Source organism: Ricinus communis, chromosome 7 (assembly GCF_019578655.1).
Source record: "Ricinus communis isolate WT05 ecotype wild-type chromosome 7, ASM1957865v1, whole genome shotgun sequence".
Classification (NCBI taxonomy): Eukaryota; Viridiplantae; Streptophyta; class Magnoliopsida; order Malpighiales; family Euphorbiaceae; genus Ricinus; species Ricinus communis.
Genome location: NC_063262.1, coordinates 6,473,305 through 6,498,606, shown reverse-complemented (window position 1 = coordinate 6,498,606; position 25,302 = coordinate 6,473,305). Strand labels below are relative to the sequence as shown.

Here is a 25,302-nt window from a genome sequence, read left to right as displayed (position 1 = left end):
AATTTCTGAACCAAATACTACCTTAATAGTGTTGTGTAATTGAGGCCTAGTTCAAATGACAAAAGCATTTGAGAGTCTTGAGTTCGAATCCTTTCCTCTGCACTATATGAGTTTTCGTCTTTATGCCGGATGCAAGGGGATTGCCACTCCTCCTTTCTGTATGACAAGAGCATGTAGTCCATGATCTGTTGGCCCTCCAATAAATAAATAAAAATTTTAATAGTGTTATTTAAAATAAAACATCCAGAAAAATATTATTATGAGATTAAAAAATTATATTGTTACTAAATATTACTTAGGTAATAGTTCCAAATTACCACCATAATGCTGATGGTTATGCTTAATTACGAACTAATTATCAACTAAAAAGTGTTGAAAAAGGACTATTAACATTATTATCTTTAGGAATGTGACATTTGCTTAGGCCCCAATTTGGTAGGTAACGAAATATAAGTGGAGCCATCGGTAGGTGCCTTATCACTAATAATAAAATCTCTGCCTTTCATTTTTTACCATAATACCCCTCTCCCATGTGGACTTCGCTTTTTTTTAATATATATATATATATAAATTGAAGAAATCAAAACATAAAGTTTAATTTAAAATTAATATATTAAGATAATTTTTGTTAATAAATAAAAAATTTGGTTAGTTTAGCCCAACTGGAATTTTTATATTATAAACGAATAAAATTAATTTGGTAAAAGAGTTAAATCAAATTAAATTAAATATATAAATGCCAATTAAGTCTAACTGGATTGTTTCCCTGTTCTTAGCGAAGTCATTGGTTTGGACAAAGGAGATTTATTTCCAGTCGAAAAAGTAAAAGACAAAGGAGATTTATTTATTTCTTTTAATTTTTGGTTTTATATTGTTTTATTTCATAGCTAGTTTCCATTTCCTTTTTAATGCCTTTTTTAGAGTTAAAACCTCTTGGAAAGGTTCAAATTAAAGATATCAAAATTCTTTTTATCCTTTTTAGTACATATAAGTAAATTTATTTTATTTTAAAAATGACACACTTTTCTCGTATGTATATATATTATATTATTAATTAAATGATATATTTTGAGTAATTTATAATTAAATAAAAATATAATAATATATTCAGATTTTATAGTTGGATCTAATTCATTCTTAATTAGTAAATTTTTTTCTTTTATTTTTCCTTTAATTAGATTTTTCTAACTATATTTTAATATATTCCCATTAAAAGAATATTTGAATTATAGTTCATATATAAAAAAATAGTATTTACATCGCTGATAAAATTAAATAATATATTCTACTATATTATTAAATTTTTATTTTTATTAATATGTAATTTTCATGTTATTATTATTTTATTAATATCTCAGAACTAATTAATTATTTTATTATTATTATAATAAAGGAAAGAAATCGACCAGGACCAAAATATTTGAAAGCGAATTAAAAATACTGCCTAATTGATTTTTTTGAAAGAAGAAGTAAAATTAATATTTTAATCGGATTGTCACATCAAATAGTTTTCTTAGTAAAATGCCAAATCCGAACTAGAAAGGAGGGGAGGGCAGTTCCACGCAACGAGAGGCCGATGTAAATTTTTTATACATATAATATGCTATTTTACGAAAATACCCTTTTGCCGTGTGTTGTAATGGGATATAACAACCTGCCTTCCTCCTTTGACTATTGAACTCAACCAAACACACTCTTATCTTTCTTTTACTAAGACTGCAGGACTTATTATTATTATTATTATTAAACCCCTATAAAACCCCCTTCTAATTCTTCCACAATTTGCAACAAACACATCCCTCTCCTCCATTTTCTCTCTCTTCAATTTTCTTTTTAACGACTTAGAGTGAGAAACAAGACCCAAACCAAAACCAGCAATGGCTCTCTCAACTCTCTCCTCAAAGTCTCTTTATGCCAACAACCCCCGCACTGTCTTTAATCCCAACCAGCAGCATCACCAGTCATCATTCTCCCTTCTTCCCGGCAACAGCAAACCCAGATCCCTCCCTTCAATCACAGCCGTCCATGCAGCTGAACCCACCAAGAACAGCACTGTCTCTGTCAAGACCACCCCTTCTTCTCCTCCTGTGGCGGCTCCCGGTACCGGGAAATGGACAGTGGATAGCTGGAAGACAAAGAAAGCATTGCAGCTTCCGGAATATCCCGATGCTGATAAACTTGAGAATGTTTTAAAGACAATTGAGGCTTTTCCTCCAATTGTCTTTGCTGGGGAAGCGAGAAGTTTAGAAGAGAAGCTTGCTGATGCTGCTATGGGGAATGCTTTTTTGTTGCAAGGCGGTGATTGTGCTGAGAGTTTTAAGGAATTTAGTGCTAATAATATTAGGGACACCTTTAGAATTCTTCTTCAGATGGGTGTTGTTCTTATGTTTGGTGGTCAAATGCCTGTTGTTAAGGTTAGTGTTCTCTTCTGAAAGAGTTTGAAATTTCTTTTTCATGATTATTTTTAAAGTTTCATATTTTATATTGTAGTTTAATTTAAATTGAGTAGTTTTGAACTGTGGGTTTTTTTGGTTGTACTATGTTGTAGTCAATAATGAGTTTAGATTCTTGATTTTGAAGTTTCAACGTTTCAAGTGTTATTTGATTTGGTCCATTGATGATTTTGTGGTTGGTTGGTTGGTTATTTTTAGGTGGGGAGAATGGCAGGTCAATTTGCAAAGCCTAGATCAGACCCATTTGAGGAGAAGAATGGAGTGAAGTTGCCCAGCTACAAAGGGGATAATATTAATGGAGATGCTTTTGATGAGAAATCAAGAATTCCAGACCCAGAGAGGTTGATAAGAGCTTATTGCCAGTCTGCAGCTACTTTGAATCTTCTCAGGGCCTTTGCCACTGGAGGGTATGCTGCTATGCAGAGGGTAACACAATGGAACCTTGATTTCGCTGAGCACAGTGAGCAAGGAGACAGGTATGCAAACTGAAACTTTTCGTTTAGAGTCATAGCTGCATTGATCTGTTTGATGTTTTACATCCTTAACACTGTTAATGCTCATAATTTGTTTGATAGGTACCAAGAACTGGCACACCGGGTTGACGAGGCCTTAGGATTCATGGCTGCCACCGGACTCACAGTGGAACACCCTGTTATGACAACTACTGAATTCTGGACATCCCATGAATGCTTGCATTTACCCTATGAGCAAGCTCTTACAAGGCTGGATTCCACTTCTGGCCTGTACTATGATTGCTCTGCCCACATGCTCTGGTGTGGAGAGCGTACCCGTCAGCTGGATGGTGCACATATGGAGTTCCTTAGAGGAATTTCTAATCCCCTCGGTATCAAGGTAATTTGGTGCGATTTTTATAAGAATGATTGGTGTCACTACCGTTGCTATAATGAGAGAAATTGCCATTTTGTTGTATTCATTGAACTTCATGCCTAAGCTGTTGTGACTTAGTAATGTGTCTGTGCCAACATAAATTAGTCGCTGAAAGTTCAACTTGTGATGCAGGTGAGCAACAAAATGGATCCAAATGAGCTGGTTAAACTCATTGAAATTCTGAACCCTAACAACAAGCCTGGAAGGATAACAATCATTTGTAGAATGGGTGCTGAGAATATGAGAGTCAAGCTTCCCCACTTGATCAGAGCAGTGCGCAGGGCTGGACAGATTGTGACATGGGTCTGTGATCCAATGCACGGGAACACAATTAAGGCTCCTTGTGGACTAAAAACACGTCCCTTTGATGCGATTTTGGTAAAATTCTTTTGGGTTGTCTTTGACTACATTTTGAATTATATCAGGAATAATTAAGTGGCACGATATACCTTAGTGTAGGTTGATGATAAGAAATGCAACAAAAAGTTCATTGAAATTAACTGACTAAAGACGAGTAATTGCATCATTTTCATGGCTTTTTTTTAAAAATAAAATTTGCATTCTCAATACTCCAATAACTGACACTCACAATTTTCCTCATTTCATGACACTAAATCGTGCTATCAATTTAAAATCATTACTAGGTGAATCAGTAAGACAGGGACAATTCTATGAGATAGTTTTTGAGTAGGAAGACATATATATATATATATATATATATATATAATCATCAAGTGGCAAGTAAATTGCTTAATAGTTGTATCTCCAACCAGTAGCTTTTGGAATGTGAGGTATCTTTGTCAATATCGGTCATCTTCTAAAGAAACAAGCTGAGTTGAAATGTTCAATAATTGAACTTATAATAGTAAGATGTGCTCAAATGATCCTGGAGGCATACATCTCCCCCTTGCCCAGGAAAATGTCGTGAGAAAACCATTAATCGAAATTAAAGAAGTATAGTAACTTCTTTTGCTCATTGTACTCTGTTCTCCTTTAACTTATGCTCATAATACTATAATTGGTTGCAGGCTGAGGTTAGAGCGTTCTTTGATGTCCATGAACAAGAAGGAAGCCACCCAGGAGGAATTCACCTAGAGATGACTGGCCAGAACGTGACTGAGTGCATTGGCGGATCTAGGACAGTTACTTTTGATGACTTGGGTTCACGCTATCACACACATTGTGACCCTAGGCTCAATGCTTCTCAGTCTCTTGAGCTGGCATTTATCATTGCTGAGCGACTAAGAAAAAGAAGGATCGGAACCCAACGCCTGCTTTCCTTGAGCCTGTAGGCAGCTCTCCTCCAAGTCTTGTTTTATTCCTTATTGGTCATCAGTCAGTGTATTTGGTAGTGAATAAGTTTGTTATGTATCCTATCCCGATGTTTGTGTTGTAGCCATCCCTCATCTCCACATCAGCCCAGCAATTCTTTCCTACGATCGATAGCAACCCTGGAATCTGCCGACTTGAAGCCTAGTTTTGCAAAGAATGTCTTGCATCCTTTCTTTAATATGATTTTAGCTGTGAAAGGACTGTTTCGTTAAAAAACGGCTGGTATGGTGTCCTCTTGAGTGGAAGCTGCAGAAGCAAGGTGCTGGATATCAGCTTTACAGAATCTTATTTGTTGTTTTAAGTAAACTGGTGATTAAAGTTTATGTATTATCTAGCATTGAAGTTTGATTAAGTTACTGTTTGGGAAGTTTCAAGGAAAGAAATAAAACCAAGTCCATTGTTGCTTTCAGAATGGATGATGAGATGTGTGTCCATTTTGTCTGTCCTTTTTAAACTTAATAGTTATTATTCAAAAGTAATTGAATTCAAGGCTATAACAACTTTCCTGCTACTTTCTTCCAGTCAATTACATACTTCCATAGATATTTTCTTAGCTCTTCTCCCACATGTAACACAACAGAATGGCCAAAATGACACTGAATTGACCTGTTAAACAAACCTTATAGAAAGTTTCTATGTAATTCTCCCTTCCTAATTTTACTTATCTTTTATTTTTTCTTCTTCTTTCTCCTTTTCAATCTCTTTCACTTTTAGAGAGCTTCATTTTTATTACCTGTAAACAACGAGGAAGAAAATGAAATTAAGTAAAATCACAATCCAGCTACATTTTTCCTATTCCTAGCATATGTACAAAAGCAGAGCAGTCACATAAGTACATTGCTTTTCTCCTTAGTTTCTTTTTGGTCAAATGCATATTTATGCTGTAGGATTTTGATCTTTTAGTCCATTTAACATTCTAATAATCGATTCTGATACATTCGATACGTCCCCAAGTATTGCATAAAAATATTTAAATATTACCAAAAAATAAAGTTTAATTGTTAAATTAAATTGAAAATTAGAAATGTTTAAATATAAAGAAAATAAAATTCAAGTGTAGATTAAATTGTTAATCAAAGTGTTAAACCGATTAATTAATATAAATTTAGAAGCATAAATATATATATTTAGCGGTTCCTTTTTTTGTTTACTGGTTAATGGCTTGCACCATACTGAGTTTACTTCCATAATTTGACAGCAAAATTAAGAGTGCCTCAAGATTGGAACTCTAGCCAATTGAAGTGGAGCAAATTGAATAACATAAAATGGAACTAACTCTGCCATTAGCTCTTACTACTCTTGCCTCATATGAATATTATTATATATATCAATGTTTCTTGGAACAAAACCAAAACATTTTATCAATGGAGGCAGCAAACATCTACCAAACGTCTGCACCTAATCAAACCTGGCATTAGTTAGTACTTTGGCTAAATGAACTGTTTTCTTGCCATTTGAAGGAAGACATTAACTTCTGGTCCCACAAATATAACTTTATTTTGCATTAGCATTAACTTTGATGCTGCTTGCTCTTCTCCCCCATGTGGCTGTGGTATTGGGGGGTTTGTTGCGTCAGATGCTTCTGGTTCCTTTCTTGCTCAACACCCGAAATTTAACCAGGGGATTTGCCATCCTTTCACCTTAGAAACTTTGGCACTTAAAGACAGTATGGTTTGAGCTAGCACTTTGGGTTGGGATTGTTTGATCTTCGAAGGGGATGCCTGGGGAGTTATTCAAGCGGCTCGTAATCCTTCGGGTGCTCGCGCTAGCCTTTGTGTTTTCTAATTATTGTGTTTCATTTAGCCTCTTGTCGTTTTAATTATGTTGCTCATAATTTAGCCAAATACTCTTTTCCCTTTTCTGTCTTCTAAGTTTGTAGGATGGTTTTTATTATTATTATTATTTTATCTCAGGCACAAAATAAATTATGTGAATGTGCTTTGCAATTTATATCTGGTCCTCGGACCACTTTGCTTTATGGTCCAAGGAGCCAAGCCATTTGTGCGGGTACAACATCCATGCTTCTCTTTATTAGGCTTTTTTAAAGAAAAATTATGATAAAATTAATTATAAAATTAAAATTATGCCAAAAATTATATATTAAGTAAATTTAGTATATAATTAAGAAAATTCATATCATAGGTAAATAAAATTTAAAAACTAGCATAATAACACATTTTTTAATCTTTTCAATTAGCCATACTTTGTAAAAATTGAAAATTGAAATATTTTTAAAAAATGACAAAATAAGTTATTTATTAAAACTAATATAATAAAAAAATTTAGAAATTCTTCATGTATTAAAAAATTTCAATATAAGTGAATACATTTGAAAAATAAGAATTTTAACTATATGTAATTGATAATTTCATAACTAAAAGTGTTAGACACCGGTATTCATTATTTATAGGGATAATATTTATTGTTTATTGTAACACTAGTCATTATTTATTCTGTCAATATTTAGATGTTTATTATTTTAGTGAATCATATTCATCATTTATGATATGCATGTTCATTAATGTATTCTTGTTAATTTAGTAGTTATAACTTTATATCTATTCCTCATATCACTATGAAATTATTTTCAGATAAAAATGATATTAATTCTTTAGAAAAGTTAAATTTAATATTCTTATGATGGATATTGAAATATTTTTATGATTGACATAAACATTCATTATTTATAAACATAATATTAATTAGTTTATTAATGAATATTATTATTAATGAACACCATATTCATTAGTTGATTTAAACAGACATATATAACATATATATAATATAAATCGTTATTACAAATAATAAAAAGAATATCAAGCTAAAATTATACTACAAATATTTATATTTTAGTACAAATACTTGTTTAGCAAAATAAAATTAATAAACAATCAATATTGAACATTTAAACAATGACATTCGTTACAAATTTAAAAAGCATAAATTAATAAACATTTAATAGTTTTATAATTAGTAGCTAGAAAAAAATATTCGATAGAAATCAAACATCAATTGAAGAAAAGTAGAACAAAGAATTGAATAACCTTAAAATGTATTGAAGAATAGAGAAAAATTAATTAAATTGTTAGTGATTGGTAATGTGTGGTAAACAAAAAAATGAGAAAAAATATTTTTCTCTGCATACATACTATATGTGACATTTCTATAAGTGAAAGAAATTGTAGAATGAGTCATATTTCAAGCTAAAAAGGAGAACGAATCTTTATTTTTCTTTTAAAAATATAATAGAGATATAATTGAAGAAAAAAAACAGAAGAAATTTCTTAAAAAATAAATAGGAAAATAAAAAATAGAAAATGGAAAATGGTAGAAGACAAAAGAAAAAGAGAAAAAATCTCTACTTTTACGTGCATATCATGTGTTACATTTCTTTAAGTGTGACATTTGCACGCATGTCATGTATCCTTTTATTATGTCATTTGCATTAGATGATGGAATAATATATTATCAAATGCCATGTCATATTGCATGCCATATGTATTGTATGTTTGGTTTTTATTATTCTTCTATTTTTTGTGTTTATGTTTAATTTATCTTTTGCTACAAATCAATATTTTTTATTTTAAAATATACAGATTTTAGTTTATTTTTTGTTATGCTATAATTTAACTTTAAATATGTTATTTTTTGGTTTACTTTTGCAATAATTTAATACTTTTTATTTATTTTCACAATAAATTAGTAGTTTTAATTTATTTTATGTCATGCTATAGTTTACTTTCTAATATGTTATTTTTTATTTTTTTTTATTCATTTTTACAACAAATCAACATTTTTATTTCAAATTATTCATTTTTAATTTATTTTTAGTTATATTATAGTTTACCTTCAATTATGTTGTTTTTCCATTTATTTTTGTGACAAACCAATGTATTTACTGTCATGTTAGATATGTCTTTGCAGTTCTTTTTTTTTTTTTTTTCATAATATTCAATATTTCTGCATCTACAATGTTATATTATAATTGAAAACTCATGGCATTAAAACTTTTAAAGTCTTAGCAATTAATCATTAATTTTCCTTAATTTCATATTTACACATATCATGTTACGTCGGATTTTAATTACTTTATGCAATTATTCGCACTGGCTAGAAGTAAAATGAAAGTGTTATATTTCCTGGAGTGGATGCCAACAAACGCTATAAAAAAGAAAAAGAAACAGATTTCCTATACGTAAAGAAATGACAATATGTATAAATTAACTTATTTTATTTTTATAGGCTAAATTAGCAACTAAAAGAGAGGTGAATTAGTTATTTTTTAATTATCAGTCTCAACTTAAACAGTTTTAATTTGAAAAATTTGCATACTGAAATCAACATTGCTAAACCAATTAATCAAAGTAATTTAAACAATTTAATATGAAAATACAAACAATAACATGACTGCAAGTAACTAACTATATAAGGGCTGGAAAAGAGAGAATTAAATACAAAAATTTAGAGTGATTTGACCAATTCTTTATTGACGTCTATTTCTCAATTCTTACTTGAAACTTTTAATATCAACTAAGTTGAAAAAATAAAATCTTCTATCAAATAAATTTTTTTCAATTGAACCATTCTGTCAGATATGAATCTTTAAACCAAACTATTTCAAAAAATTAAAACTGTTTAGACAATAAATTTTATATTAGGGTATAATTCTGAGGATCCAATTTTAAAATTCCAAGAATTTAATACGGTTTAGAAAATTTTCCAAATTCTGAATTCTTCCAAACGGTCCTCACTCCTAGTTGCAACAACACACGAATGGTTGAATATGACCGCCTAGGCGCATAACATTAGCCCAGTTAACCAGTACAACCATGATTCTTGTAAGTTCCAAAAGAAAAGGAGTTTCAGGGTTGAATATGGATATATTATCCTTAATGCTTTAGTGTTCAGTTTCCTATGAATTGTCATCTCTAATAGTCGTCACGCAGTGGACATTCTAGTTATCCTTGATTAATTCAGGCTGTACCCAACAAAATAAAAAGATGCATTATTGAACCAAGCGCCTCCAAAAGCACAACCACACAAACACTAATGCCTTTATATTATCTGTAATGAAAGCTCCTAATTTCGTTAATTTTCAGGGGCAACTTCTGAAAGTTTAACTATGTTAAGTTGGCATGATGCTGTAGGGATCATTCTAAAGGTCAACGACTACATTAGGAGGAATGTAAATATTAGCAAATAACAAGGAGGTTCTTTTTGTAAATCAACACCAAGAAAGAAAGATACGCAAACTAAAATCTGAAATAGGAAAATCTGAATCTCTTCATTTAAAATCCTCCCTTGCCTAACGCAAGCAATCTCATTTACAAAGAGAAACTTGCCAGCAGGCTGAACCTATGAATATATAGACTTCCTCTTCATATAACATACAATTACGAACCAGAGCAACATGATTATTGTGCCAATAAAAGCATCTGTTTACCCTCTCAACAGATAATTATAAACTAAAGACCATCAGGCAGATAAACCAAACTGTTTTAATCATAGATATCAGGAATATAATATCATGTGACCATGCACCTGAAAGTTTCCACCATCTTCAGTCATCTAGTAATAGGGCATGTATCGCATTGGCCTTCTGAACCTAGGAGCCTTCCTGCAGCCATTAAGGAGGCAAGACAAGGAATGACAAAATGTATAATAAACAGTCGCTGCAAATGTAAAAGTGTGTAGAAAACATACCCATAACCATAAGGGGAGTAGAAATAAGGAGGTACATATGGCCTCCTAAACCGGTAACCCATGTATGGATTGAATCGCCTAGGCCGATACTGCTTCATTCCAGGAACATTGGTCCTTTTGGGCAAAACCTGAAATGCATATCAGGAGTGACACAAACATTAATATCAATATATATGTATAATGATCTCAAACAAATTTCGCGCCAGCTTTTCCTTCAATAAGACAATAAAGACTCACCTTTAATTGCCGTCCATGTAGCTCAGATTCATTCAGAAGCAACGCCTCCTGTATAGCTTCTACTTCAAGGAATTCCACATAAGCAAAACCTTTTGGCTGGCCAAACTTGTCTGTCAGAATAGTAACCCTATTAACTGTACCGCAGGACTGAAAGTGCTGCTGGACTTCTTCTGGTGTGCATGCATAATCAACCTGCATTATAAAAGTAATCACATGGTTTGCACAACCAAATTCAAATCAGGAACACACATATCTACAAAAGATTGCTGCAAGAGAACATCCTAATTACAAAGACACGTTTGTGGTAACAAATGATCCACCGAGTCATATTATTCCTATATCCTTCATTTCATAATTTTTCAGAAAGCGCTTATATATATGTGTGTGTGTGTGTGTGTGTGTGCGTACTAGATGCATTATCCATCGCCGTATGAGAAAAATGACATATGCTTGTGCTAATATAGGAACATGATTTAGCAGAGATCAAAAAATTAGAACATTAAAAAGAAAGGAGAATTTGGTTAATTATCACTTTTGTACACAAGCAACATTATTCTGCAATTTCATCACTCTATCAATTTATCAAATATGCCAGACATTCCAGTGCCATCAATCCAGCATGTTTTATCTTTCTGGCATCAAAATCTTGAATTAAAACATTAGCTTCATTTTAAATTTCATGTCACATGTTAGAATAGCAACCCAGATCTGCTTACCGAGCTCATCTATCTAAACATCAAGAAGAATTTCATAATTAAAATATCTCTTCCCTTCTCATTACATCTATAAATTCAAACTGACGTTTTCTATAAATAGCCAAAAACCAATCTTACTATATCCACAAATCATCCCACATCCACACCATGTATGAACATAGATTTTGGCACCATATTTTTCCAGAAGTTCATCTGTATTTTTGCTTTTCTTTATTCCACTGAAAAGCAATCCTACACTCTTGAGGATTTTTATATTCTCAACTCCTCTCAAATAAATCCTTAATCCTAAAAAAATTCAAGATCAGCCCTTGTATATAAAAAATTCAAGATCAGCCCTTGTATATAAAAAATTCAAGATCAGCCCTTGTATATGATTTTGACCCTTGGTTTGAGTTCTTTTAAACCAAGTAGCCTTAAAAATCTTCCATTTCAACCCTTCAAGCACTGGAAAGTTCCCAGGAGCTTAACAGCATATACCATTCAAGAACAAACAACTAGTGATGATATAAGTAATATTCATGTTAGCAAACACAAAATACACATTAGTATACAACACAACAGAGAACTTATAATGCAGGAAGTTTTTCGAAACTCTAAATCAAATGGGACTAGAAGTGCCTTCTCTATGAAAGATTTTTCTAATGCAGAACAATGAAAGCTTAGACATCTAGCAAGTTACTTGATAAATGGATATCGAGAAATTACTTAAAGAGTGACTCTATCATGGAAGGAGTTCCCAATCAATTTTGCAGAAAGCGCATATTGTGTTTTAATGCTTAATGCTAGTAATGGTAAGAGCTAATTATTGACACATAGAAAATGCTTTCCTAGAACCAAAGAGATATGGAGAAGATGACATCTTGTACTAGATATTCAATAAGACAGACAAAGTAAATTGCAAGGAACTACTACATTGAATCTTACTTCGTCCAAGCTTGAACTATTCACAAATTTTTATTATGCTTCTTTTCTTGAGTTTAAGTAACAAGACATAGCATGTGCCAACCTCTAATAAGATGAGCAAGGCTTCAGTAATGAGCCATACTGAGCCCAAAAACTGTCTGAAGAAAACAACAAAATAACCGGTCAAAGTGAGAAGACTAGCTTAAATGACTTGTTGTAAGTTCACTTGTAAATGTAAAATATTATTTTGTTGAACACTTCTGACACTTTATATAAATATAACTAGCAGACTAGAAATTATGACACAACAAAGAAGCTTACACCCTTCACCATGCAAAATGACCACAAATTCTGGAAGCACCAACCACCACCACCACCAGCAATGACGAGGCTCCGCAGTCTACAATTTAGATTGCATATCCTGGTTTGCCTCTGCTCTTCAAAAGGGCCAACTTCCATTGTCGCAATAAAGGTTGAAGCATATCATTTTACATACTACTTCCACCAACTCCAGCCACCTCCATTAAGCCTTTTGCTGGCTTCTTTCCCTCAATTTCATATTGAACTTCATTTCTAATCTCATCTTACTTTTCCAATTACTTTGTTCAATTCTCCATTTCTTTTCCATTTGTTTTCTTTTCCTTTTTCTCTTTGTTATTTGTTCTTTTTTTTTTCCAGCCCTTTCACATGTACTTTTTCATTCATTATTCTTTTCATCTCATCTTCTTTCAACTACTTTGTTGTCATTTCTTTTTCTATTAACATGCAGTATTTTTTCGATATTGGAATACAAGCTTAGTTAACACAAGACATGCCCACCCCCAAAAGACAGTACAAGTATTCCGGCGCTAAGAAAGAGAGAACTTGAAGAATAAGGAGAACCCTGCGATCATATAGTGGGGACATAAAGTCAAACCATGATTCTGAAACATAAGAATCCGGATCAGCAGCAAATGCAAGGAAATTAATGCAGCTACTATATAAAACAACTACACAAAATCAGAAACTCAAAACCAAAGTTCTGTACAATATAACTTGCACTGGATTGATTACCACTTTACCAGTGGTGGAGCTAGCAGCTTCTACTAGGAGGTTTTTCGTATTTTTCTTTTTCTTTTTGTTGGCTTAGAGCATGGTGGAGGCTAATATCTTATAGCAGTTATATGTCAAAGCCACCAAATAACAATTAGATTTTATTTTGCAACAAAAGAAACACACGAGCACACTTGCTACATTGTCAATCACATTTGAGGGTGACCAAAATTGAATTGAGACAGAAAACAGAACCAAACCAACTGATTCGGTTCTAATTTTTAGAAATCAATAAAACTTCGCCCAGCTCGGTTTTTCCCCAAAAGAAATTTTGGTTAACCGAAACGAGCAAATTTTTACTTTTTTACTAAAATATTTATATATAAAAAAATTAATAACTTCAATGATATTTTATATTATTTAATTAAATTTTAGTAAAAAATTAAACTTTGTTTCATTAGTTCTTATTTACAATTTTAAATTTTTTTACCATAAATATAAAGATATAAAAAAGTATAAATTAATCTAAAGAATATTCCAAAAGAAAAATTGATGAACCAAACCAAACCAACAATTGTTCGCTTCGGTTCGTTTCTCCTTAAGCATTGGTTAGGTTTGAGATTTTTAAGGAATTTTGCCTTTTGGTTTGGTTCGTCTTTGAAACAAACTGACCATTTGCTCACCTCTCACATTATTCACAAGACTTTTCAAATGCAAAAAAAAAAAAAAAAAAAAAGAAAAGAACTTGCAATCTCTAGTTTATATGGCACCTGAAGAAGCGACTATCCTCCTATTTTCATTTCAACATCTTCTCTCATAATGATAATTTGAGGTCATTAATGGATACAAATATCCTTGGCTTGAAAATGACATTAATATTTAGCTGTATTTCAAAAGGGCCAAATTACCTTAAGTTTGATCAATATTAGTCTGTCTGTCCGAATTAAAAATAACTAGTGATAATAGCACCCTCTCGTTTCAATATGTCTTGCACTACTGGTTATATAAGCAGAGACACGATATGAGATATGCCAGTTCTTCAACAAATGAGCCATTTGAGCTGCTTGTACAGAAGGTTATTCAATTCATCTTCAAAACTTATTAGCTCAATCTACCGGAGTGTTTCATGCAATCACCCCAAAAAAGCATTCAAGTAGTTCACATTTAGATGAGCTATCTTTGCACTGTGCCTTCCTTTCCCATGGCTTTCTAAATCCTACAGCCACAACATTTGACTAGAACATAGAAAAGCAACATATATGCTCCTATGAAATAATTTTCAGAATGGATGATAGTCAATCAAACATCAATATTAGAGTATCCCATATTTATCTTTCAGGAAAAAAATTGCATCTTACAGCCTGGATGCTTTGCTGCCACAGGCATGATCCATTATATTATACAAAAGAAATACTCATGCTTTGCTGCCACATGCATGAGATTTCTCACTATACTATCTACAAAAGATATACACTATGTCATGTGTAAACTGATGGATGGTGGAACTGTAATTCACAGATAATGGGACAAAGTTAAGAATATACGTGAAGAAAAAGAAAGGGTGGATAGCAAATCATCAAATACCTATAGTCGTATATTCATGAAATCGGTCATTCATCATATAACATGCATGATAGACCACTTTATTTCAAAAGGAAATCTATAATACTCATGCACTATGACTAATTGGAGACAAAGTTATATGAAGTCACAATAAAATACAGAGAAAATAAATTTTTGTTGAGGCTAAAGCAAATTACACCATTTTAAGCAACTCTAAGGAGGTTCTTCAGGATCCCATATTGGTTATTGAAAATGTGTATGTTTGGATTATATAGGTCAGCAATGCCTTATCTCTAACCCATATGTGTATGTTATTAATAAAGAAAAAGCACATATATGAGAGTATGAGATGTGGTGCCTCCCATTCACAATAACTGGAGAGTGAGCTGGCCCTTCCAATCCCACATCGATTGTGGAAAGTGTTTGTGTAGATTACATAGGTTAGCATGCTTTTACAAAATTGTCATGGTTTTGCGAAGGAGTGTGTCCTGTCCCTAACCCGTATATGTGTCTTATTAATCCAAAATAAAGAAAAAGCAAATCTAAGAGCATGACATATATATATGAAAACCAGCTTACTGGAAGAAGAAAAAAAAAATATAATGAGAAAGATGAAAGGTTTTCTTATTTCTCACATTGCCAACGAACACAGAACGAGAATCTGTTTCCTCCTTATTGGCTTGGTTAGCAGCTGCACTAGCTGGATCTGTGTACAACATTACCACACATAAATATATGATTTTAAAATTCCAAATAGGCAAAAAGTTAAAAAAATGAGATAGCAGCTAAAGTGAGGAAAATAGAAAAAGAAAATTTAAACAAGAACCATATTTTGATTGTCTGCATGAAAAAATTAAAATAAAAATTTAACTAGATATTGAATCTAGAGGCATGAAACTAGAACATGTTGAAAAGAGTTATTATATACCAAAGTAGCCATGACGGCAGATTTGCAAACACCAAGTTGGTTAAAATCCTTTTAATGGTCAAAGAATTTGACTACATCACAGAGAAGAGGTAGGATTTTTATAAGAAAATCACAACTTCTGATAACAAATGCATGCCAAAAATTTAATACGAAAAAGAACATCAGAACATTGCAGAACATGAGATAGGAAAGAGAAAAGGTATTTGGCCATCAAGAACCAGAAAAAAGAAAAAGAAAGAATAATCTTTCTCAATGTTCAAGCACATTTAACAATTTAGTTATTGGAAAAAATAGAAGAACAAAAAATTAACGACTACCCTGAGCTTCCAAATCCATCAAACTGATGTTTGGTCAAACTTTCCAAACCCCTTAAGTCAAAGGGTAAAAGAAACGCATCTATGATCAAAACCTATGAACTGCATTGTCCACTTTTCTATTATTTGCAACTCATAATTCAACCCCATAAAAAAAGAGAGAATCCTATATACATGGTAAATAAGTAAAATTGTTGAGGTATCATCTGTCACAGCATCTCAATTCTCAAATGTGGTTCAAAAAATGTAGCTTTATAATTCTTTAATTTAACCAAGAATAATCTCAACCTAAAGCCAACATTACACATTCATCACTTTCTTACTTAATCACCAACAATCAAAAGACACATTATTTAACTTTCCAGAAATTAAGAGATACAGCATTAAATATAATAATAAAAAGAAAAGAAAACCTTGAACAGCGCCCATTTCCTTCTCAACCTTAGCTTGCATCTCGCGGAGAGCAGCCGCTTCCTCTTCCATCTCCTTTAATCTTTTCTTCATCTCATCCAGCTCCTGCCAGATTTCAATTCTTAAATTAGGGTTCTTTTGTCTGTCTATGGAGAACTGAAACCGAAAGAAAGAAATAACCATGGACCTTAACGGCGTCGTCATCAGCGGCGGACATATCCATGTCGACGTTGTGAGGATCAATATCGCCTTCCATGTCAGGAATCTCTCCACCGTACACCTCATGCTCCTCTTCCTCCATGTTCGTCGATTACTGATGTCTGAAGCAAGCTGAAAGATTTGGCTGTATAAAGCGTATTCGATTTATGTAGTAGTAGGAATTTAATGACTTATTAAAACGCTGCGTTTTCCGCACTGGTAATAATGAAACGTACTTCTTTTTTATTTCTATTTTATTTTAGTTTGAGCTTGGTTAGATTTACTGATAATACTGCTAGATAGACATGATCAAAGAGCCAGTTTCAATGGCAAATCAAGATATTAATCGGATCCGTTAAATTTGGAATCAACTCTTGATCAATGGTTTATGAACCGGTCCGGAACCTTAAGAAACATTATATCAAAACTAAATTAGAACGGCTAGTCTTTTGGTTTAATTCTTGGAGAAACTAAATAAAAATATTAATTAAAAAAATTAAACTTTTATCTTTATGTTTTTATCAACTTATGTTTTTATATTATTTAAAGACTTGGTTAAATTTAAATTTAATCAGCACTTAAAATAACAACTAAATTAGATTACAATTCTTAATTCTCATAAATTGAGACATATACTTATTCTAGTATATGTTATGGAAAATATGAAATAAATAATTAAAGAGTGATGAATTTATTTTTTTAAAAAAGTTATAATTCCATAGCTTTAATTTTAAACTAGATGTGCCCCCATCATATGGGCGAGACTGCCCTAATTTTTAAATTTAATGATATTTAAAATTAAAATAAATAATATTTTTTATTTTGTAAGACCAAAAAAAAAATTTTAAAAAAAACTATAACATTGATATTTTGGAATTATCCTTCTATTTTTTATATAATTTTCATTTATAATATCTTTAGAAATTCGCACTACATATACTCTTGTAGCAATATTTTTAATAAAGTGATCGTCAATATTTAATTAACAATAAGTTTGACAGTCAAATATGACTAGAATACTAATAGAAAAGTATATTTTTTTATCACATTTTAATGCTTCTAATAAAGCGTACAGTTATTTAAAATTGCAAGACTAAAATTATATTTTCTTCCATTGAGTGATGTTTTCATTTGAATTGCTTAGTGTTTATTGTCTTAATTCTAAGGTTGCTCACTCTATCACTGCAACCATCTAATACTCACTTAAATAATTTTTATAAGTTCTCAAAAATTAAGTTCAAAAATCTTATTAATATTACAATTAATAATCTCTAAAGGTTGTTCAATAGTAAGGTATATTATGACATTCAATCATTAGTGAATTTACAATAAGCTAATTATCAATGTAAACACAATGATGCAGAATCATATAATTTTTTGTTGGTTGCATTTTTACTCTAAGATATATATGTGTATATATCTTGCCCAAAATTAAAAATATTTTCATATCATTTAGACTAACATTATAATTCTAGTAAGACTGAAGAGAAAAAGAAAGAGTAATACACACATTAGAACTATTACAAGAAAAAAATAAAGAAAATATAATCTATGCATTCATGAAACTTTAGAAATTAACTGATAAACAAAACTCACACTTACCATCACAATACTTAAAGATATTTTTTAGCATAATATTATAATCAAGATCACATTTTTTATTCTATTTTATATGATAATAATAATCGATAATAAACCACTTAAACAAATTTAAAAACCAAATTGTTCCATTTGTTGCTTTTATGATAGTATAAGATGCTTTATCAATATTAAAATGAAATCAACAGCCTAAATGTTCTTTAAATTACTAATCTAAAATATTTTAAATTCTAATCCTATAGTGTAGTTTAATATGAGCTATGGAAAAAAACAGTCACCAAATATATCAAATGTCATAATATATGTTTAAGATGTCAAATATTTCTATTGATTAATTGAGTTTTCTCACTAAGTATTTCACCATTGAATATTAAGAAAACTATAAGAAAAGGGATATTACATGCCTTCTAGACTTACTGCTAGATCTATTATCTAGTCTCATTTGTATTATAGCATTAAAAATAAAAGTAAATATCAAAATACTGATAAAATCCAAAAGAAAAGGAGCTAGATTGAAAAATTAATGATATTATTTTTAAATTCAAGATTTTCACAAATCAAACTCTTTCAATAAAAATATACTAATACAAGATAATGGCTTCTAAAGATGAACATGTAAGGAAGTTTTTAGAGCAGCAACAAAGAGCATGCCCTCAAAGTTGAGGCTGAACTTTATACTTCATATATGTTCTCTCACATATTTTTTCTCTCATAGCAATGAACTCATTTGCATTCAGCATAGTCATATTAATTGATTTTCTAAGAATGAAGTAGTTTGAGATAGAAAAAACAAGAGTAGTCAAGAGATCGATACTCATAGTTGGTTGAGTAGACAAATGGTATAAAAATAGAAAAAATCTAGTTACTCTAATGTTTTGAAATTATTTTAATTTATAAGGTTATACATTTGGTGCAAAGTCACATTCCATGTAAATAGCAGAAGGGACTGAAAAATAGAAAACATAAAGAAAGGAATGAGATGGACATAATTGTATAAGCCATAGAGAATATGTAACAAAAGAATACATAGAGAATATGAAGAATATGCTTTATTTAATACTACAGCCCACAAATATGCTTGTAATTGAATTTGACATATTTATATTTTAAAATGAAAGCACTAATAGCTTATCAATTATTACAGAGATCTTACTCAACTATAAATGCAAGAATTATAAAATTTAAAGAATAATCTGAAAATAAGAGAAAATATATGAAAATGGTTTATATTTTAAGGAAGTTGAAAAGTAATATTGGTATTGATATCATAATATATGAACATGACTTAACCCAAATAAACGACTATAAAATTTAGAAAGAAACTAGTCGTTTACCCATGAGTTACACGACCATTATCATTATTTCGATTATAAAATCAAGTTAATAGTAATAGAATTTTCAGTATTTAATATTAATTTATAATATTTTAAAAAATAAAAGTAAACTAATTATTCTTAAATGTTTTTCTCAATTTTTTTTAAATTTTTAAATTTTAATAATGCAATAATATGAAAATTATTTTAAAAGTATTTATCAATTAACTTTAATATTATATAAATTAATACTATTAATATAACTATATTATTACTTTTTAGGATTAAAAATTTAATTTATTATTGAATATAATATTAAAAATATTATTTTTAAAATTAGATTTATCATCTAATTAAAAAATTAATTTATTAGTTAATATAATATTTAAAATATAATTAGTCTATTGTTTTTTAGGATAAAATTAGTATCATTATCTGATTACGAACTATTTATTAGTTAAAATAATATTGGAATATAATTAATATGGTATTTTTTAGGATTAGAGTCAGTAAAATTATATATAAGCTTGAATCTCATGTGTCAAAAATTAAACACACATATCAAAAAAAAATTAGGTCTCAGAAATAAATATATTTATAGATGTTTATGAATCTAGATACTATCTTAGCAACTAGTGTTAGTTGTTATGCAAGAATTAAGCATTAAAGGGTAAATCTTGTTTATCATTCGTACTACTTGCTATGGACATATAAAAAAATTTAAAAAAAAGAGAATCTAATTAATTTGATAGCAATAGAGTAATAATATAATTCAAGCAAAGTAAGAAACAATTATATGCGTTCATTGTGTTTGTAAACAAGTTTTATACTATCAAAAGCTTGAAATACACCATAGACAACAACAATTTTTGCTGTTATGGCACTCCAACATTTGCTAAAATAATACGTACCAACTAAATTATATGTCGCTGTTTTATTTTCTTTTAGTTACAATATGTATCACCAAAGATTTGGGTGCACCAGAAAGGGAAAATCGGAGAATTTCCTAATTAACTCTGAAGTTCTGAATTTTCCTTGGGTAAGAAAACCTATTATATTTCCCTCATGTGAAGGAGAAACAGCCAGGACGACTTTTGATGATAGGCTTAACCTTCTCAACAACTTTTATGATACCCAAAAACATGAGGCGATAGAGAACCACCATGCCGAACAAGACAGCAAGATCAACCCATTTAGAGTAACCCATCTCAACTTGCCAAAACCCTGTCAAAATTTCTTCACCAGTAATCGTAGGTGGTCCTCCTGCTTGATTATTAGGGAATGTCAATCCTTCGAATTCATTCTTGTAGAATCCTTGATTTGCATACTTATGGAATGCAATATAGTACATTGGATACCTCCAAAATGGGTCTGGAAGATCGTCAGGTAACCGAAAAAATCCTCCATTTAACATCATCACTCCTTGAATTCCAGCACCTGTAATAATGCCCATCAGGAAATCTGGTACGAGACTCGCAACGATCATCATCAGACTTTCAACCAACATCATGGTCACAAAGAGTACGAGCGCAAAGTAGACAAAGTGTTCAAAGCCCTTCTGAAGGCCAACAAGATAGTATGCTATTGCTCCAGGGATTAATGAGACCATCAACAGGTATGGAATGGAAGAGAATGTGTTTCCAACAACGAACGCTCCAACCCCATAGTGCCCATTTAACCTTTCTCCTCCGAATATCTGATTTTAGTAGAGAGAAAACTAAGTTAGCAGTGGTACAAATTCATGATCATTGCAGCCTTATTTACAAATAGAATCGACCTTCATGTCTTCAACAAAAGAAGGGAACCCTCCAATTGCCATGAAAGTCAAGAATGCAGCAACGAACATGAGCATTGAGCCTCTGGCCTGAAAAAACGCTAGTGCTTAATAGTACTAAAGGAAAAGTAAATTGGTCTTGAAAGATAAAGTAAGTAATATATTCTATTTATACCTGAATTGATCCAAAGGTGAAGCCAATGTCATGAAAGATAGTCCCTACACATAAACACAACGCAATGTAGATTGCAAGGCGAAGCCAGTAATAGCCTAGGTCACGGTACATGTTCACAAAGGATCTCTTGGTAAGAACAACGCACTGGGTTATGAAGCTTGCTTGGCTTCCTCTCTTCTCTAGACTTCCTCCTTTCTTCAGAACAAACAACATTGAAAAGTTAAAACTCTCTTTTCGATCTCTGATATGTTTGACATCATTGATAATATTGCCAATTGCAACTGTGCGACTCTATCTATCTTTGTACCTTTTCATGTATTATATCAGCTACTTGCTTCTGAACATGCTGGGAAATCTCTGATGATTGGTAAGACTTGACGAGAATATTTATAGCTTCCTCTGTTGTGCAACCACCAAGCCCTTGTTCAATGTCCTGTACTAAGTGAATAACAAGTAAATATACTGTACTATAATGAATTCTGTTTTAAGAGAAAAAAAAAAGAGCATTTATATCCTACATCTTGGTTATTTCACTGAAAAGAAAATTTATTTACCACATCAAAGTCCTTGTTTATGGTCCTAAGATAGTGATCAGATGGATTCCTGAGAGTAGGGCAAGGGAAGCCATTGGAGGAAAAAAACTGCAACACAAAAATCAAAGCTAATTTATGCAATAATTCATCAACTTCAACCCCCAAAAAATCAAAACTCATATTATTATTGTTAATTAAATAACCTGTTCTGCCTTTGAAACAGGACCAAAATATACAGTCCTGCCAGAAGAGAGTAGGCAAAGATTCTGAAACAGCTCAAAAACCTCACTGCTAGGTTGATGAATTGATGCGACAACAGTCCTTTGATCTTGCTTAGCCAACTTAACAATGCGGTTCATGACATGATAAGATGCTGCACTATCCAGTCCACTAGTAGGCTCATCAAGAAACAAAAGTTTGGGTCTAGTCAAGATCTCAATGCAAATGCTAACTCTTCTTTTTTGTCCACCACTAAGTCCTTTTGTACTCCACCCCCCAATCCTGGTATTAACAGAATCTTGCAAACCCATCTCCCTTATTGTCTCCTCTGCTCTTTCCTTCTTTTCAGATCTTGACATGGAGTCTGGAAGCTGAAGCTGCGCCGAGTAGTATACAGCTTCTACCACAGTTAATGTTGTCATTAGAGTGTCATCTTGAGTCACGTAGGCCTAGAAAATGATAGAACATAAAGTTATTGCTACATTTACTCTTGACAGGAAGCAGTTCAAGAAGGGAGGAACCTGCCACTGATTTATATTTTCATTACTCAATTTATATATCTATACTCAAATATATTAAAGATTGATATTTTTACGCTCAAATTATTGTATTAATAATTTTTTAAAATTTTAAAAAAATGAAAGACATTTAAAATAGTTGGTTTATTATTATTTTTTTAAAATTATTAAATTATATCTATTATTTTAATTATATAATCAAAATAATAATAACGGTTGCACTGTATAAATAAATTTTTTTTTTACGTAATAATATCAGAATTTTTCTTTAATTATTATGATCTTTAAATTTTAAGCGGTAGTATTTATTTTCTTTAACAGTTTTATTAACCAAGTAGCTATCATTGAAAGATCTATTTTGACTGCTAAAGAAAGCCCTCTTGAACATGAGAAGAGAGGAGCCTACATGGCCTAAGAAGAGTTATGAGCTTGAAAAATAGTAAATTCTGCAGTTGTTCCCCCTGGGAGACTGTCAGAATAGAATATAAACATTTGCTTACCGATGTTCCGAATGCAAGTGTTTCCTTCCGACCATTGATCAGGATTTCCCCAGCTTGCTGTGTGTTCGAGCTTAATCTTCCTGCAAGTGATAAGCTCTCTCTCGTCAACAGTGCTTCTGATTGTCTTTATGAAAGAAAATATAATAATATTATTATAACCTTTTTGTCTTGGCCAGAGAGAACATGCACACATATCCGCACATTCCTAGAATCATGGGATAAAGCATTCTTCTTTTCTTTAGGTATAATTTGGTGGCCGATGGACCGATATCATTTATTTTTCTTATGTCACAAAATTACTTTAGAATATTGTATATGAATCCTAATAAAAATCGTAAAACTGTAAAATATTATTGTAATATTGTAAAAGAAATAGATATAGATAATATTTCTTCCGTCTCAAAAATAATAGTTTTTTATTTTACGCGAGTTCCAGATTATAGTATATCTTCTTTTTAATTGTTATTTTACTAAATAATTATTAAAAATAATAATATTATTAATTAAGACAAGAAATACAATTGATTTTCACAACTTATACTTAAAAATTATAGTTTTATAGAAAGTTTAACAAAAGTATGTCAGAAAGTAGTAATAAAAACTAATAATATTAATTAAGAAATTATATTTTTTTTCCGCATGCAAAATTAAAATAGGCTATCATTTTAGAACAGAAGAAGCATAAGATTACTATAAGATGTCGGTCTAAATTGACATGTAGGGGCACTTTTTTCTTTTTTGTACACAAAAGAATTGCTAAAGACAGTATGTACAAGCAAACTCTGTGAGGGCATAACATGGAAGATCTGTGGGGTAGCAAAATTATTTGCCATCTGCAAAACCATTAATTCTTTAGTACGAATATCAATGTCACACACCACCCAAGAAGTCTATAATGGTTGTTTTCCTTCTCTTTTGGGGAACACAATATTTAAAATATGGGAGAAAAAATGATTACGCAACAAACTACTAAAAATGATTACGCGACAAGCTACTACCTGCCAATGCATCTAGCAGTGTTGACTTGCCACAGCCAGAAGGACCCATGATAGCAAGCACCATCCCCGGCTCAGCATATCCAGTTAGCCCTTGCAAGATCGGCCTGCGGCCATTTCTCCCATCAGGCACCGTAACCCACAAATCTTTCCATGTCAGGAAAATTCCATTGCTATTCCCTTTTGATGTCAAGCCTTCATCTTTGCACTGCTTATTGTCTCCACCTGCTGGTTCCATCTCCATACTCCTTAGAGACGGTGGACGGTCATCACAAGCAAAGCCAGAGGAACTAAATGGGAAAAGTGTGTTCATACTAATGGATGACTTCTCATCTTCCTCATCAGAAGCTATGTTTTGCCCTTCTAATTCGTCGAGATCTTTTGGTCTTGTTGCAGGCTTGTTTTGGGTAAGTGGTCTACTTGGGCTCGGATTTGGCGACCATCTAGGCACACTAATAGTGGAATCCATGCTTAAACTTGATGAAGAAAAGTGTGTTAAAGAAAGGGAGAGATTGAGAGAGAGAGATTGGGTTTTGCTTTAAAGTTTCTGTGTGCTCTTTCGCATATACTTATAGAACCCCAAAAATTCAAGAAGATGTGGAAGGTCAGCAATCTAATTGTTCTCTGTTTATTGTCAAATACTCAGAATTTCCACACACTAGCATACCAAAAGCATCTGGCAGAATGTCACTAGCCAGCTTGTCATTATGTGTTTAATGCGAGATGGGAACTAGCCAACGACTTTTCTCATCGCGTCCCTTGCGGACATATAAGTTTCTTCTGTCTAAAATGCATGAAATCCTGTACAGTAAATTGCATATCCACATTTTTGATTATTTTCTTTTCTGGAAAATGAAGTGGTCAAGAGGGGATGATGCTAAATTCAACTACTTATCTTACCTCTTTCGAAGAAACATAAATCATACATATTGGTAATGCTTATCTATTTTAAGTACATATATGAGTAACAGATAATTTTCAATTAATTTCATTTTTGG

General features: G+C 31.5%; 3 protein-coding genes across 4 annotated transcripts; 1 reads left to right on the top strand and 2 right to left on the bottom strand.

Annotated features, from left to right (window-relative positions):
* The first annotated feature begins 1,762 nt into the window (after window positions 1–1,762).
* On the top strand, window positions 1,763–5,095 carry LOC8273531 (phospho-2-dehydro-3-deoxyheptonate aldolase 2, chloroplastic). Its single transcript, XM_002531630.4, has 5 exons — window positions 1,763–2,414; window positions 2,652–2,929; window positions 3,029–3,305; window positions 3,474–3,719; window positions 4,370–5,095. Exons 1-5 carry the CDS (start codon window positions 1,878–1,880, stop codon window positions 4,631–4,633), a joined length of 1,602 nt encoding a protein of 533 aa, XP_002531676.2. The 5' UTR covers window positions 1,763–1,877; the 3' UTR covers window positions 4,634–5,095.
* Window positions 5,096–9,926: 4,831 nt separating this feature from the next.
* Window positions 9,927–16,845, bottom strand: LOC8273530 (polyadenylate-binding protein 2). Of its 2 annotated transcripts, XM_002531629.4 has the most exons (6): window positions 16,668–16,845; window positions 16,483–16,585; window positions 15,463–15,533; window positions 10,614–10,805; window positions 10,377–10,504; window positions 9,927–10,290 (listed from the first exon to the last, which is right to left on the bottom strand). In XM_002531629.4, exons 1-6 carry the CDS (start codon window positions 16,779–16,781, stop codon window positions 10,242–10,244), a joined length of 657 nt encoding a protein of 218 aa, XP_002531675.1. In that variant the 5' UTR covers window positions 16,782–16,845; the 3' UTR covers window positions 9,927–10,241. The 2 variants fall into 2 exon arrangements, with proteins under 2 accessions (XP_002531675.1, XP_025015314.1); XM_025159546.2 differs by lacking the exons at window positions 15,463–15,533; window positions 16,483–16,585; window positions 16,668–16,845 and adding an exon at window positions 12,554–12,989.
* A 3,527-nt stretch (window positions 16,846–20,372) lies between these two features.
* LOC8273529 (ABC transporter G family member 1) lies at window positions 20,373–25,022 on the bottom strand. The gene is made up of 8 exons (XM_002531628.4): window positions 24,308–25,022; window positions 23,310–23,389; window positions 22,276–22,740; window positions 22,094–22,180; window positions 21,847–21,972; window positions 21,540–21,734; window positions 21,368–21,454; window positions 20,373–21,286 (listed from the first exon to the last, which is right to left on the bottom strand). The coding sequence occupies exons 1-8, from the start codon at window positions 24,771–24,773 to the stop codon at window positions 20,654–20,656; spliced, it is 2,139 nt and encodes a 712-aa protein (XP_002531674.2). The 5' UTR covers window positions 24,774–25,022; the 3' UTR covers window positions 20,373–20,653.
* Between the last annotated feature and the right edge of the window lie 280 nt (window positions 25,023–25,302).

Bases quoted from the DNA above. Each gene is read 5' to 3' on its own strand.
- LOC8273531 (XM_002531630.4), top strand. From the start codon at position 1,878: ATGGCTCTCTCAACTCTCTCCTCAAAGTCTCTTTATGCCAACAACCCC. The intron at 2,415-2,651 runs GTTAGTGTTCTC...GGTTATTTTTAG, and splicing joins GTCAAATGCCTGTTGTTAAG to GTGGGGAGAATGGCAGGTCA. The intron at 3,306-3,473 runs GTAATTTGGTGC...CTTGTGATGCAG, and splicing joins CTAATCCCCTCGGTATCAAG to GTGAGCAACAAAATGGATCC.
- LOC8273530 (XM_002531629.4), bottom strand. From the start codon at position 16,781: ATGGAGGAAGAGGAGCATGAGGTGTACGGTGGAGAGATTCCTGACATG. The intron at 15,534-16,482 runs GTTTTCTTTTCT...TGTTGTACACAG, and splicing joins GGAAATGGGCGCTGTTCAAG to ATCCAGCTAGTGCAGCTGCT. The intron at 10,505-10,613 runs GTGAGTCTTTAT...TATGCATTTCAG, and splicing joins TACATGGACGGCAATTAAAG to GTTTTGCCCAAAAGGACCAA.
- LOC8273529 (XM_002531628.4), bottom strand. From the start codon at position 24,773: ATGGATTCCACTATTAGTGTGCCTAGATGGTCGCCAAATCCGAGCCCA. The intron at 22,181-22,275 runs GTTATTTAATTA...TTTGTGTTGCAG, and splicing joins CTGTTTCAAAGGCAGAACAG to TTTTTTTCCTCCAATGGCTT. The intron at 21,735-21,846 runs GTACAAAGATAG...TTTGTTCTGAAG, and splicing joins CTGATATAATACATGAAAAG to AAAGGAGGAAGTCTAGAGAA.